The sequence below is a fragment of the Bradysia coprophila genome (assembly GCF_014529535.1).
Source record: "Bradysia coprophila strain Holo2 chromosome X unlocalized genomic scaffold, BU_Bcop_v1 contig_39, whole genome shotgun sequence".
NCBI lineage: Eukaryota > Metazoa > Arthropoda > Insecta > Diptera > Sciaridae > Bradysia > Bradysia coprophila.
This window is the reverse complement of record NW_023503329.1, coordinates 2,450,548-2,466,005: the sequence shown is the minus strand read 5'-3', so window position 1 is coordinate 2,466,005 and position 15,458 is coordinate 2,450,548. Positions and strand designations below refer to the sequence as shown.

Genomic DNA, 15,458 nt, shown 5'->3' with positions numbered 1-15,458 from the left:
CCGATTTTAATAAACTTTGTTTCCCTGAAAGTTAGTAAAAAGTAATGAATTTTGAGCCCATCGGCCATATGATGTCTCAGAAGATATTGTGGAAAACTGAAAAGCCTCTAGAGAACATTCAGTCCATCATAGCACATTATAGGTTACATACTCAAAAAGTTTATAGGTAAGCGAATGCATCTCGATGCTGATATACCATATACCATACCCACCTTAATTGCTTTATCATCGTCATCGTCATTTGATACAACTGGTTTTTCACCGCATATTATTTAAAAAAAAGAGCAAAACAAATTGAAGAGAAAAAAAATAAAAGAAAACGTTGCACGCACACCGTCTTCATTTAGAATTTCCAGTTGTATTCATTCGCTCAGCTAACATGTTTCGCATTGACCTAGCCGTGTTGTTTCTTAGTGCCGTGCAAATTTCAACGCTACAATTATATTCAGATGATTTTGCCTTCCCATCAGAAAAATCATCAGATGATTTCGCGTCGTGTACGTTTATAAACGGTACGGTCGGTCGATGCGTCAACGACTGTCCCGGTGCTCTGTTCGAATATCAATTGGGAACCAATCCGACAATATGCCGTTTTGACAATCAAGTGCCGATTGTGTGTTGCCTAACTCACACTAGTTTGCCACTCATAGATCTGTTTAGAAATGACACTATAACGGAAACGGATGATGATCCCGATCGTGGTGCACAGAATTCAGTCAAGCGCCGGAAGAGTGTTGCGAAATGTGAAGATGTTTATTCGTTGTCTCTTCCGTTCAGAAATATTCCAGTACAATTTCGTACAACCATTGTGGGTGGGCAAGTGACGTCATATGGGGAGTTCCCGCATATGGTATGTTTGTTCGATAATCAAATCTGTTAGCTCTTCACTATCTATCTTTTGCTGACTATTTAACGACAAGGATGACAAGCATAAGCGATACACTTTCTCTGTCTAATGTTCTTTTCATGAAACTCTTGGATTTACATAGAACAAAAGAATTACCGGTCTGTAAACGGCAAAGGTAGCCCGATGATTGTTTGTAGCGAAAAGAAAACTTTAGTTCCAGAAAAATATTAAAATCTTATGACAGATTTTCGTTTATGTAGGCAGCACTTGGATGGACAGACGAAAGCAAAAACATCAGTTGGAGATGTGGAGGTACACTCATTAGGTTAGTCCATTAAAAGAAAGAGACTAGTTGGATTTAGAAAAAAATGTTTCAAATTAAAACCCTTTCAGTCATAACTTCGTTTTAACTGCAGCACATTGTGTCATCGGACGGTAGGCTTTATTAAACCGACTACCGAGGAAATTGTGCATTTTACGAAATATTTTTGTATTAAGATTACCGCCGGATACTGTACGAATCGGTGCAAAAGATCTCATTGACATCGACATACTAGCATTAACCCAGGATTTCGGTATCGCATCAATCATCGGACATCCGAATTATGTGCCGAAAATGCTGTATGACGATATTGCATTGATTAAATTGAACCGGAGGGCCAGCATTACAAGGAAAGTGCGTCCAGCTTGTTTGTGGCAAGAAAATGCAATAAATTTCACTGATGCCATTGCTACTGGGTATGGTCACACAGAGTATGGTAAATAAATTTTGATTTCAGTTTTAATGTTGTATACTGACTAAAACATCTAACACATCAAGGTGGAGTGGCATCCAATGAACTACTGAAAGTTGACTTAAAAATCCTCAACAATAGTGAATGCAGCACACTATACCAAAATGAACGTTCCTTGAACCTTGGAATAATTGATAGTCAATTATGTGCTGGAGATTCTGCAGCAGAGAAAGACACTTGTCAGGTAAAAAAAATCATTACTCAGATCCATCGATATAATATAGGGTAGATAAGTAATGTCAAAGCAACTTTATGCGGAAAGATCACATGGATGCATGTGTAACGTGACTTACGTTTTGAGAAAGCGCGCGAAATAATGTCATACAAATATTTGAAAATAATTGAAACTTTTCATTTCAATTTCCTTTTTCTCTTCGTTTTGTGTGTGATTCGTATTTTTTGCACTTGTATGCGTGCTATATTTCCGGAATTTCGTTCTTCGTGTCTCATTGTCTACAGTATATTATATCGATGCTCATGTCAGGCAATTAATGTCAGGCCTGCACCTTCTCCGTTGAAAATACTTTTTCTACTTTTGGGAACGGTCACATATTACGTAAGCACAGCATGGGGTAATATCAGGAAATGATAACTATAATGTTCACCACAGTGATATCACAAAAGTGATGATTTAGTGGGTGGAAAAATTTAAAAAATCGGTTGACGTGATTGTGAAAGCTACTTTCCGTAAGACCATGTTGACTGCTTTATGCTTTGAGGTATAGGGGGCCTGTCAAACATTTCGTCAATTCTAAATTTAACAAATTCTCTAAAGGGCGATTCAGGCGGGCCGATTGGTGTGACTAGGATGAACGGAAGACAAATTGTCTATGACATCATCGGCATCACATCGTTTGGTAAAGCGTGTGCTATTCAGCCGGGTGTGTATACGAGAGTATCTCACTATTTGGACTGGATTGAAAGTATTGTTTGGAAATGATTGCGACAATAAACTATGGAAACAACAAAACTTTTTACTACAAAAATCTTTTACTTCATTTCTGTCCATCATCTTCGTCATCTGTATGATATCATGCTCGTCATTTTCCATAGAGATTCATCGTCCATGATTGAAAATGGTTCTGTTTTGCTCACAGAGTTACACTATGGAGATATCGTGACTGCACTGGATGGTTGTGTAATATTGTCACATGGACCATACGGAGTTTTAGCGATCGCTCATTGAAAATATTTACCATCAGATGATTTAATTCTGGACGACCTGATTTTTAATCATTATTAATGTCAATCGAACGTGTTCTACTCTTACATCATAACGAATTCAAAACTGAAGACTGCGTACTTTTGCACATTTCGACCGCGACAAACTTCATGCAGAACATGATGAATTCAATCTGTCAAAATATTTTTAATAATCGCCAAAAAAAAGAACGAAAAATTCTCTTCTCATGCCTTTTGTTGTTTTTATTTTAAAGTTTTATTACAAAAATGTAATCAAAATCAAATGAAAATGATATAATATCAGACGTATCGTCCACACAATCACATCGAACACGAAAAAAGTTTATTTTTGTTGAAGATTAAGTGCGAAAAATGTTAAACAAAAAACCGCAGCGAATTATACCAAAGAAATATTTTTTAAAACAAATTGTGAACAAAATATCGACATAAAAACATGCTTTAAATTAAAAATTAAAAAAAAAAAAAACAAACGAACGAAATTAACCGATTCCGTTGAATTGATTGAATGATGTGTACCAATCGATGAATGACTGAACATTAAATTTAATCAGAAGAAGTTATTGCTTTTTGGGGTGAAAAGTGTGTGTGGTGCTCGCATTCCACTTTTGTTTATGTTACCCCAAAATTGTCGCATATGACACCGTTCGGATCACCATCAAATCAGTCGAAAGGACATAAACAGCTGATTTCATTAATAATGCCCAGAAATCGTTGTTGAAATTTTAAGCGAAATAAGTGAGAAAATTAACCGAGAAATTTCTGCTAATCAGAAAAACAAGTGTCCACAATACCAAAAGTGACAAAATCGTCTCCTGTGTGGTTCCACAAGTGATAAACGATATGCCAGAGCAAAGCAATGATTATCGAGTCGTGGTATTTGGTAAATTGAATTTCTTGATATTACTTTCTGTTACTTCTTCGGTTTTGATGGTTTTTTTGATTGGACTCCCCAGGTCATGTAATAACTTGGGACATATTTGATTGTCGCCGATTAGTACATTTTTGACTATTTCTTTCTTTCTAGCTTTTTTCTTCAAGAAATCGAAATTTAACATCGATTATGTTTATTAAATATATTTATCGTTAGGCAATTGCCTAAAATCGGTTCAACATAGAAATTTTCATAAAATACCATTTGGATACTATGTAATACCGAGTTCCGGCAATTGAATTATTTTATAAAGGAACAGAAGTCGATGTTGCCGAAATTTCGATTTCTTGAAAAATTAAAAAACAGGTCGTTGTTACTTACAAAAATCAAAAATGTGCTAAGGCAACCACAATAAAATGTGTTCTAAGTTTCATTCCTGGGAGTGTTATCCGTAGATTGGCACCAACATAAATTTTATTTATAAAATTAAAATCTAATCTCTCATGAAACGTTGTTTTCTAAAAAGTTCGTTTTTGTTGTTGTTCCAACACAAAATTTATTTTTAGGGGCTGGTGGCGTTGGTAAAAGTTCTTTGGTCTTACGATTCATAAAAGGTACATTTAGGGAGAGTTATATACCGACTATAGAGGATACATATAGACAAGTAAGTGCGGGCTGACTTTTTTTTTAATCTAAAAATAAAGTTTTTTGCTTTCTGCCAAAAACAGAACATTATTTTGTGATCGGGGTGGGAGGAGGGATTTAGATTGGAAATTATGTGTTTATGTGGCTTTTGGTGATTTTTTTTCGATTTATTTTTTGAATGGGTGTGTATGATATAAGATCGAATGTGTTGTGTGGTCATCATGTGTGTGGGGGTGATTTTGCTGTTCTGCGTATACCACCGATGCGGTATATGTATTAATAGCCAATTTAGTGTGGGCAAACGGCGAAATGAGAGAATGATTTTTTTTTATTGTTTTTGTTTTGATTCGTTTACAGGTGATAAGCTGTAACAAAAATATCTGTACATTACAAATTACCGACACAACTGGCTCACATCAATTTCCAGCGATGCAACGGCTGTCCATCACAAAAGGACACGCTTTCATACTGGTCTATTCGGTATGTTCACGACAAAGTCTGGAAGAACTGCGACCCATATGGAGTCTCATCAAAGAACTGAAGGTATGTGGTAGACAACATATATACAGTTTTGGCTCTCTCTCTCTGCCTTCGTACCACTTTATTGATGGACACATTGAAGAAAGGGCTTAAGGCACAATTGACCATAGTTTCGGATGCGTTCATTTGTTTTGTTTTTTTTTTTGTATTTTAGGGACAGGAAATTACTCAAATACCAGTGATGCTGGTTGGTAACAAATGTGATGAAAATAGTCTGCGTGAAGTTCCTGAATTGGATGGCAAAGCGGAAGCCGTGTCGTGGAACGTTTCGTTCATGGAAACATCGGCGAAGAACAATACAAATGTTACTGAATTGTTTCAGGTGAGTTTTCCGGGACGAAATACTTTTCCTCATTGTCTCTGATATTTACACGAGTGAGTAGAGTTGTTGGTAGGTGATTTATATCTCGATTCACACGAATCAGTGACTATTAAACCTTGTGAGTAGTTTTTCAAAAAATTGTCCGCGATACTCATGTAATATAGCAGTACTTCCGAATGCCTTCCAGTAATTATGTTAGTGTGGGTCTACTTTTTGCATAGTACTGAAGAGGAGTAGTGTCAAAAGTTTGAAATCGCAGAGTTCAACAAGTCAACTCGCTTTATTTTCGTCTAAGAGGCAATGACGGCCCGATGTCAATTCTTATCTTAACTTACCGTCTATTCGTATCTGGTGACGTCATTGTTACATGAACCCCCACTACATTTCTAACACCGACAATGTCCCGTCAGGAGTCGTGACCCGCAGAGAGGTATCCGAGACTCATGATTCCTCGATACGAATCATGGAGACTTATGAAAAGGGGGTTAACAACTTGTTTCTCTAAAGTTTACAACACGCCCTAATCGTGAATCGTCTGCAGTAAGCTACGGTTCGAATGAATTAGGTCTGTACCACTAGCATAACATCAGTGCTTATTCTTGCACTGCATGCAATTTACCTCTGTTCATGTGTGAGCGGCGTCTTGGAATATTTTGATCCCACCGTTTATACGAGGTTGGTTAAAAATTTTAGAAGTGGCATTCCACATGCGACAACAACAAAAGTGACGTGTACCTCTTTGTCAACGCGATGCGTTAGACTATTATGACTTTCTCAAAGTAAAAGTTTACATTCGAGTCGAACCGATTCAGGTTCGCGCCCGGTTCAGGTTGAACCCGAAATGGAAAATTTCAGGCTCAGGTTCCGAACCGTTCTTGTCAGGGCTTACTTTAGAGAATTTTAATTCTGAAAATTCCGAAAATTTTGAAAAAATTCCGAAAAAGTTCTGAAAAATTCTGAATTAATTTTTCGGAACTTTTTCGGAATTTTTTCAGAATTTTCGAAATTTTCGGAATTAAAATTCTCTAAAGTAAGCCCTAGTTCTTATAACAATCCATAGTCGATTCTGAAATGATTTTCACCCTTTATATTGTTCAATGAATTTTCGTTGAAAAAAATTGTTTCCGAATTGCAGGAACTGTTGGAAATGGAAAAGACAAGGAGTATATCGTTACAATTAGATGGTAAGAAGAATAAAAATAAAAAACCAAAGAAGAAAGACGTATCAAATGGTGGTAGCGGTGGAAATGTGGAAGGCGGTGAAGGTAGTAGTGGAAATGCTAAGGAAAAATGTCACGTTATGTAAAGGACATCTATCTCTACATATATATATATATATTCTCTATCTATCTATCTCCAGTGATATATGGAAATTTGTAAAATTTAATTTTTTTTATTACTCCCATACACCAAACACACCAAACACGTACCACCAGATCTATTAAAAAAAAACACGCAGCACATTTCTATAAACTTGTTGAACACAACACATATTCTGATCTTAATCTAACACTCACACACAATCCGTTACGCACATTGTTAAATACCAAAAAAATCCAATCGGCAGAATATCAACCCCAGAATCTTACATTCCAGTCAGACCAGGTTTTTTTGCGGATGGTCATTACTAAATTTATGTTTGTTTTGATGGTGTCACAGAACATTTTCCCTTGGTTTTCCAAAGCCTCCCCTACTCTTCATTTGCATTAGTTTCAAAGGCTGTGTGTATGACCAAGAAGAAGAAAGAATTAAGAGAAACTCACACGAAATGGTTAGAAAAAAAAGGCAAAACATTCTCCATCAAATTGAAGAGAAATAAAGCTTTAAAACAAAGAAATTTTAATTAAAAAACCAAAAATAAATTTAGAAAATTCTCTAATCTTAATACGAAATGTCGGGCAAAAAAGAATTACGTACGACATGGACTAACAATAATATTTATATCTGACTAACTTCTCTTTTGTGTTAGTTTAGAACGGCTTCGAAATTTAGAAATATAGACGCGATGTGGAATTAACGGTTACGATCAAACATAATTCAAACAAAAGTGCGCCACATTTAAATCAAAATGACAATGAAACGCAACGTTTTTTACCGTTTGCACATAATTTGTGCGTTGTAAAAGCCTACGTTCTGCTCATTTAAAACAAACTTAATTTCTGATTCAAATTTTACTAAATCAACCGAGAAATGTCAAAATATGGTCGATAGAAAGGAGGGCGGCTCAGTGGTTACGTGATCCACCAAAATTATCCGGGCTTAATTCCCATGTCAGAAATTCCACACGGAATGTTTCTAGCGTTTGCATTTTATTCGAAAGTTCACTCAAACTTTATAATTTGGTTAGTTACGTAGTGTATTTAGTGGTTGTAACGATGCAAGCACTGAATGACTTGCATGGCGTACCAAATACAATGAGTTTGTGTAGGCTTTCCTCAGGGAGTATTTGCACACTTCGAGAGGTGGTTTGGAAGTCACGTTAATCCGATGGTCTAGACTGAACTGTTATTGGTCGTAAAAGGCTTTTAGTGAGGTCTCTTAAAAAAACAAACAAACATGATGACGACAGATGACAACTTGTTTGTATGGAAATAAATTCTCTCAAAAGTGGAGACAAATCCAGTGTTTACTGAGAGTGATGTTTGAGGGTATTGAACAAAAGAAAATTCGTTGACTTATGTCTAGTTTCCTCTTACCAAAAAAGTACTCAGTGTGAGAGACAAAATTGAATTTTTCCAATTTTTTCTTTGTTTATTTGACAGTTCACTCTCTAACGGCTCTCTCACGAAGTACTTTTTGTTGAGTGGGATGGACACTTTACTCTTAATATTCTCTCACAGTTGAACATTTTATTGGTTCCATCCTGTTTACCTTGGAATGTCCGGCACAGCCGTCATATATTGAATATTTCTCGACCGAAAAACCAATTTTATTTCTGTGATTGTCTATGTTCTATAATCGAAAGTTCGGTATAAAGGGCTGTCTGTTTGATTGAGCTCGAATCTCCTAAAGAATTTTTAATATAAAAACGTGCATGTCGTAGAGCAGAACAATTGGTTAATTAATCATTTGCTCACGAACTTTTTTTTACTTACGTTTTAAGCTCTCGTTGAGCTTCATTGAGATTAACTAGAATAGATCGAGATTCACGGTGATTCAGGGTCAATTTTCAGATATTTTTTTTTGGCAATTTTTGAGATTTTCAGTCAAGAATCAAAAGAACTTCGAGCATTTAAGCTCCAACAAAATTCTTAACTCGAGAATTCTTGGAATTTTTCCAGAATTTTTTTGAAATTCCAGAATTTTCATAATTTCGAGAATTTTCAGAAATTTCGTCAATAATTTTCACGAAAGTATGCCCTGCAATGATAAAAAGCAAAAATCAGAGAGAAATTTGTTTCAGTTCGGCGGAACGAAGAATTTGACATAAAAATTGATGTAACCGAATTTAAATCAGCGCGAACAAAACTTTTGTTACAAAGAGGAACATTATTTATTCAGTTAACAATACAAAACGTCTTGCCAAAGAGAAATAAAGAAATCAACCAAAATAGTAAAATTTAAAATTAAAAAAAGAAAAACTTTTAAACTGAAACATAAATGTTGTTAGTTTTTTGTCTTAAAAATGCGTAGGTCAGATGAAATTAATTAAAAAAAATAGCAAGCAGAAGACATTTTAGAAAAACAAAACAAATGAATTTAAGAAAAATATTCAATTTAATCAAATTAGAGAGAGAATTTTCCAATAAAAGAAAGTTGTACGAGTTGCTTTTTTCACTAAAATATTCGATGATTTTGTATTGGGCTCATTTTCGTCAAACTTTTAGAGAAAAGAAAATATTTTTTTAAACATTTCGTTTTACGGAACAATTTTGAAAAGATATTCTTACAATTCATATCAGTTACACGATCAGTATATTAGATGGAATAATGTTATAAAACGTATACTAATTGCATTATCTCCCATGCCGAGCAGTCAACTTTGAACGTTTAATTTTGACCATTTGTCGAAGATCAGCAGTAGTTTCACTGTTCTATTTTCCTGTTTTGTTTGAACCAAAGTGTATTCGTGAGCTTTTTCCATGATATTTTAAATTAAATTAAATTAAATATCGTGAACAAAGCTACTGCAATAAGTTCTGGTTTGAATAGTTCTAATGGAACGTTCATAATTATTGAACCAAAGACAAAGGATTGTAACGAAACTTACAATGAGAGAAAAGGTCGCTAAATGCCACCACATCGAAAACAGCATCGAAATTTACGAATAACAAAACATGAAAACGAAATAACTAGATCCGTTACCAAACATTAACAGAATATGTGACTCTGTTTTCCGAAAGTAATTTTATCCCATTGCAATGTGTAGTCCTGCAAGTGTTTTAATATCGAACTCCTGTTGATGCTAGAAGAAGGCGTGCATACAGACGAAATGTGTTGACAAAGAGTAAGGGTATATACTGTATCTATACGGAAAAGGTTTACTAAGTTAAATCATTAGTCAGTCAACGAGAACGGAGGAGGTATTCGAAAAATTATAACGAGGAATTCCTCCAAGCTAGAAACAGGAACGAAGGGCCAAAATGTGTCTGAAAAATTCCACATGCTCCAAATAAATTCCATGTTTTGTCGTATGAAACATCGACTAAGCTTTTGCAAAACTTACAAAAGATTGTACTAAAAATTAGTGACCCAGAGATCCGAATTAAATTACGAATTAAGCTCATTAATTGGAAGATCTTCATCGGATTGACCTCAGGATCACGAGTAACGATTTTTTTTGATGGTCGATGAAAATTTAATTTCCTTAATAGATCTGTAGAAATTTTAAGCAGCTTTCTATTCCGTTAACAACTGAATTTTCAAATTTTTTGAACTGACTTTTCGTTCCACACAAACAAAATTAAATATGTGGAAAGTGGACTGTAAGTTTTACATGACCTTGGAATCCATTCACTTTTTCACAGATCAGGCAAAGATTCAATAAACGGACTTCTGTCAACAATTTTCAGTCAATATTTCCACGATTCAAATTGAAATCGGAATGTCGATCAAGAGATAAACTGCCAGAGAAATAATAACCGCACACAACCTAGTTATTATCACGCATGTTCTACCTCACAGAGTTGGCACAAGAGCTGTTGTTATCATTTCTCTGAAAGAAACTGCTCGGGATGGGATCTATTTTTATTTTTATTTTATTTTTTAAAACTATTGAGATTTGCCATTCGTTTGTATTTCTATATTTCGAGACAAACATTCCATTTAATCAATTCTAGATAAATAAAATTGAACAAAAACTATTATCTTAAAAAATAGCATTTATTCAGCTGAAAAGTATTTAAAAAAACAATATATATATTCTAGTACTTCAATTTACGAGACAAAAAAAAATAGAAAACGAGAAATTATTATATGAGAAAATGCAAATTAACCAACCAAATAATAAAGGGAAAAAATAAATGAAAAAAAATTCTACAAATAAATTCTTTGTCATTATTTCCTTAACCACCATCCCCCTTCCCCTATTTGTATTGATTGTGTACATAACTATATATTTATATCAATTGCATTTATTATAAAACCAGAAAAAAAAGTATAAATAAATTACGTTATTTCTATCGATTTACTAAATAAAAGAGAGGCACAACTGCATTTAATTTTGTACATCTATTTAAAAGAAGAAAAAAAAAGATGAAGAAGCACTGAATTTAAACAAGAAAATATCAATCAAACCAAAAATGGAAGAGAAAACATTATATCACTTTAAATTACAAAAGAGAAAATGAAAAGAAAAATGACGATTGTTATTTTGCAATTCAACTTATATTACTAATTTAGAAGAGAAGAAAAGAAAAAAAAAATGGAAAAAGAAAACGATTAACGATGATCTCAATTTTATATATGAAAAAGTGTTGTTTATTGTAAAGAAAATGTTTAATTTTTCTGTTGTTGTTAGTTTTAATTTAATAATTTAATCCTTACTTGTCACTGATTTCTATTAGATTAGTTTAGTGTGACATGATGTGCTAGTCAATTTATTTATTAATTTTTTTTTTTAAATATTATTTTAACAATGTCATCTTTTGATGCGTAAATTTTTTTGTCTTACTTTTTCTCTCTTAAATTTCTTTTTAGTGAACAAATATTTAAGTTTTACTTTTTTAGATTTTTATTTTTTTTATTTTTTAATAAAAATTTATTATTTTAGCTATGAAAAGTTTTTGTTTTTAATTTGAAATAATCCATCTACCTACCAATAATCGGCTGCATAGTGCATATTAGTGGTGTGCGATGGATAAAGGATCAAGACTGGCAAAGTCCACAAAAAATTGTTATCGTCAATCGATGTCAAAAATCGATTTTACAAATTTTGAAAAATTCATTTACAACTTGCGACAAATCATGGAAGCTAAATTTTCGAGTCTTCGGCCTCCCACCTATTTCGACCTCTACCAAAAAGCTTCTTTGAGATTTGTGCTAGCTGTATCAGTGCTATTCTACTAATTGGAGCCCAATGCTACTAAAAAATTAAATCCAGACGCATTTTGTCGAAAAAGTCTTCTTCGTGAGTCGTCAAAGTTCGCTGATCTTGAACTTGAAAATTCGTAAATTCATCAGGAAAATGATTCAATTTGACCTCGAGTGGGCTTAAATTCTTGGGAATGTTGTAGGCTCGAAGTTCAAGATCCACTCAATTTTTCCACTTTGACGACTCACGAAGAAGACTTTCTCGACAAAATGCGTCTGGATTTAATATTTTAGTAGCATTGGGCTCCAATTAGTAGAATAGCACTGATACAGCTAGCACAAATCTCAAAGGAGCTTTTTGGTAGAGGTCGAATTAGGTGGGAGGCCGAAAACTTGAAAATTTAGCTTCCATGATTTGTCGCAAGTTGTAAATAAATTTTTCAAAATTTGTAAAATCGATTTTTGACATAAAGTGACGATATAACAATTTTTTGTGGGCTACGCCAGTCTCGATCCTTTATCCATCGCACACCCCTAGTGCATATGCTATGTTAATAGATGGAGAGGTATTCCCATTTTCACGTTCGATTTCATTTCGGTTATAAGTCGCTAATTGTTTTCATATTCAACAAATTGAATAGACAATAGTAATGCGTTGGATGGACTAAGGAATGATTGTTTTATGAATCAAAAAGAAATATTAGTGAAGTCTAACTTAAATGAAATTGGACAGGACCAGTTGTGATACAATACTTTTCAGAATGTGTGCAGCCATTTTTTTATCCTTATTTTTCAAGTGCTGTCATCTTATCTTATTCAAAGTAGCTGAATATGAATAAAGTGTGAAGGTTTTTTTTTTGGAAGGCTAGATTAAATGTGTAACAGCGGTAAAGCCAACAATTTCTAAAAAAAAATTCGAAAAATTTCCTACACAATTTCCGAAGTAATGGCTTCAGCTCAAAAACAATAAAAACAAATGAAGAGATTATAAAAACAACGTGACGCGTCTCCGATCTATCGTCTTTTTGGAGACAATGACGAAAAGTCATTGATAAATTAATGAATTTTCAAGAATTCAATTTCCTCAAAACAGGCCCTGGTGGTGAAAGAGAAAACAAATGACACAATCTATTGCGGAATTAATTTTTTTGTTATTCAGTGCGATCCGCAGAAAAAATAACTTAACAATTTAATGACTCATGTTGGAAATTTTCACGACTTGTTAGGAAAATAGCTACTTACTTACTTACTTAGGCGGGCACGAATAGCTGTTGCAGCAGTTTATGCAGCTTTGTTCACACAACTGTATACCTTTAACTAATCCAGGGCTTTTTTAATTTGAATAAATAACAGACTTTCGTCGAAAGATATTGAAGAATTTTTTACGAATTTTATTCATAACACGCCCGAAGGACCAGTTTGGCCCTGCATCCAATGCTCTTTCCAGCTGATTGTGACGGGCATAAAGAAGCCCAATAAAGGATCAGCAATGCTGATTCAGCATAATCAAAGTGAGAAAGCATTAATTAATCAGATTATTTGACATTAAGCAGGGAATGCAATTTTTATTTACGAATCGCATGGGATTTTATGGGATTTTATTTTCGAGCGAATTTAAGTGTATCTTATTCCCGCGTACGTTACTGATTATTTCAATGAAATAAGACGAAACATAAAAGCTCGAACATCGGAAGAGTATTCCAACAATACAGCAGTTCCATTAAAATCGTAACGTGCAATGTTAAAAGAAAAATGGAGCTTCTTTCAAATTCAAACAATGTTTACATACGTTGGCTTTTTAGGCGTCCACGAAAAATCGAATATCGTCAGGAGGTACCAATGTTTCTCGTTAAAGCACTTATCTATTTGTATTATTTTGTATCTAAGCATATTCACGTTGATTCTCTCTCGTGTTGATATGACTCAAACTTTCGTTGCAAGGTGATTATCCTTTGGCTCTTTACATATATATATATGTATATATGTTTGTGCCGTCACAATATTTGTTTGCATAAAATAAAATGCAACGTACGTATGCATACCCGAACGGAATAACAAATTTAATTGGGGAAAAATAAGAAAGAAAGAGGTCATCAATGGTTATGGCTATGCATTTATAATGGATGTGCCATTTTGTCATCAGTTTGCTTTTCAGAGCCACAAATTGTTGTGTGTCTGTGATCCGTTTTAAAATTCTGTCGACAATTTTTCATTGAGCAAAACACACTTTACGATCCAGGAAATGCGTGTCACGGGACTTAATGTTCTCAATGAGAATTCCCGTCACACACGTTCGCATTAAATTATCTGACAAAATACTCGTAAAATTCTTGGCGTTGAAGTTTATCCGATAGAGGTAATGACCGTACGATCATCATTGTGCAACCGATACTCGTGCCTATTACAGAACGGTCTTACCGTGATCTAACCAGCGTTCATTGAGAGTAATGTATTTCCAATTGTGTGTACATCTGTGAATAATTGGTCGCTATTAAGGTTGTTCTTGTTGCCCATGATTTTTCGAGATGTCTTCGACATTTTACGTCAAATAGAACCAAAATAAAACCAAGTGCAAGAAAGGAGAAAGGACAGTTTAAATTCACTTTGAGCATTCTATTTTCAACCGCGATTAGTGAGCCAAACTTTTCTTAAATGAACAACTCACAACTTTTTTTTGTACCATAACCCATACCCACCTATATTACACATATCAATGAACGAACACGCTTGCATTCTTGTTCATTCTATCGACTCGTGCTCTGGCTTTAGGAACTTCTTTTCCATTTGAATATTCGAGCTTCCTTTTCGAAACTTTTAAACATCTTTAAGCTATACCCTTCAATCTCTCAGAAAAATTCTAGATCAAATCATTCACAGGACTAAAATAACGTTAAATCGGAATTTAAAACCATTTCTTGTTCACTAATAATTGAAAGTAATTAGTGATTTAGAGAATTTTAGAAATAAATAGTCAGTTCCTGTCAAAAACTTATCGTCGCTGATACATTTAACTATTCGATAAATCCAATTCGAGATAAATTACCTTTGATCTGAGAGTTATTGTAAATTTATGGAAGATTTAAAACTATCAGCCTCGTCTCGTCGGGAAGAAATATCTTATGTAAATAAATGTTATTGTCCATGCAATGCACTAAAAATTACAATCAAATTCTAACTGACAGATGCCAAAGTAAAAAAAATGCCGGAGAGTGCGTTGCTTAATAAAAATAATGAAAAATAGAACTTTCGAATTAACTAGATTTTACTAGATATTCATTAGGGAGTTTTAGCAAATTTATAGATAATTGTAGTGAATGAATTCTCGTGTACAGCTTTCTAAAATACTACTGACGTAAAAGTGACGGTTGTTTTTTTAAGTGACTACTTTAACATCAAGGCTCATTACTTGAAATTTTATCTATCAAAAATACTCACATTCCTAAAAAGCTTAAAAGTTTTTGGATTTTTTTTGTTTTGTTTCAAATATACCGATATATATGAAGGTCCTACTTTTTCTCGTTTGAGTGGAAGCAATTAGCAATTCATTTGCGATTCGGTTTTGTTGAACTTAAACAATTGAAGTTGAAGCTAATAAAAATTCTTAACAGGGTACCAAACTGAGTGCGAAAATTTGTCTACATTATAGCCTTTATCCACCCCGATTCGTCTGAATTACGTATCTCTTTCTTTCACTGTCTATATATTATTTCCCTTACTAAAATCAGCAGTATTTGTAGCAAAACTCTGTATTTAATTATTGAACTG

At 33.9% G+C, this 15,458-nt stretch overlaps 2 protein-coding genes and 1 long non-coding RNA gene across 3 annotated transcripts; 2 read left to right on the top strand and 1 right to left on the bottom strand.

Moving 5' to 3' along the window:
- Positions 1 to 245: 245 nt before the first annotated feature.
- Positions 246 to 2,640, top strand: LOC119069789 (serine protease snake-like). The gene is made up of 6 exons (XM_037173931.1): positions 246 to 850; positions 1,108 to 1,172; positions 1,241 to 1,282; positions 1,346 to 1,605; positions 1,668 to 1,825; positions 2,417 to 2,640. Exons 1-6 carry the CDS (start codon positions 380 to 382, stop codon positions 2,579 to 2,581), a joined length of 1,161 nt encoding a protein of 386 aa, XP_037029826.1. The 5' UTR covers positions 246 to 379; the 3' UTR covers positions 2,582 to 2,640.
- A 363-nt stretch (positions 2,641 to 3,003) lies between these two features.
- LOC119069785 (GTP-binding protein Di-Ras2) lies at positions 3,004 to 6,604 on the top strand. The gene is made up of 5 exons (XM_037173927.1): positions 3,004 to 3,724; positions 4,282 to 4,379; positions 4,718 to 4,903; positions 5,055 to 5,222; positions 6,358 to 6,604. The coding sequence occupies exons 1-5, from the start codon at positions 3,685 to 3,687 to the stop codon at positions 6,526 to 6,528; spliced, it is 663 nt and encodes a 220-aa protein (XP_037029822.1). The 5' UTR covers positions 3,004 to 3,684; the 3' UTR covers positions 6,529 to 6,604.
- Positions 6,605 to 7,715: 1,111 nt separating this feature from the next.
- On the bottom strand, positions 7,716 to 8,082 carry LOC119069786. The gene is made up of 2 exons (XR_005086409.1): positions 8,044 to 8,082; positions 7,716 to 7,903 (listed from the first exon to the last, which is right to left on the bottom strand). It is a non-coding gene; the product is annotated as an uncharacterized LOC119069786 (long non-coding RNA).
- Positions 8,083 to 15,458: the final 7,376 nt, after the last annotated feature.

Excerpts from the sequence above, each read along its gene's own strand:
- LOC119069789 (XM_037173931.1), top strand. The coding sequence starts at position 380 with ATGTTTCGCATTGACCTAGCCGTGTTGTTTCTTAGTGCCGTGCAAATT. Across the intron at positions 851-1,107 it reads ATGGGGAGTTCCCGCATATG|GCAGCACTTGGATGGACAGA; the intron begins GTATGTTTGTTC and ends TCGTTTATGTAG. Across the intron at positions 1,826-2,416 it reads CAGAGAAAGACACTTGTCAG|GGCGATTCAGGCGGGCCGAT; the intron begins GTAAAAAAAATC and ends AATTCTCTAAAG.
- LOC119069785 (XM_037173927.1), top strand. The coding sequence starts at position 3,685 with ATGCCAGAGCAAAGCAATGATTATCGAGTCGTGGTATTTG. Across the intron at positions 4,380-4,717 it reads TAGAGGATACATATAGACAA|GTGATAAGCTGTAACAAAAA; the intron begins GTAAGTGCGGGC and ends ATTCGTTTACAG. Across the intron at positions 5,223-6,357 it reads ATGTTACTGAATTGTTTCAG|GAACTGTTGGAAATGGAAAA; the intron begins GTGAGTTTTCCG and ends TCCGAATTGCAG.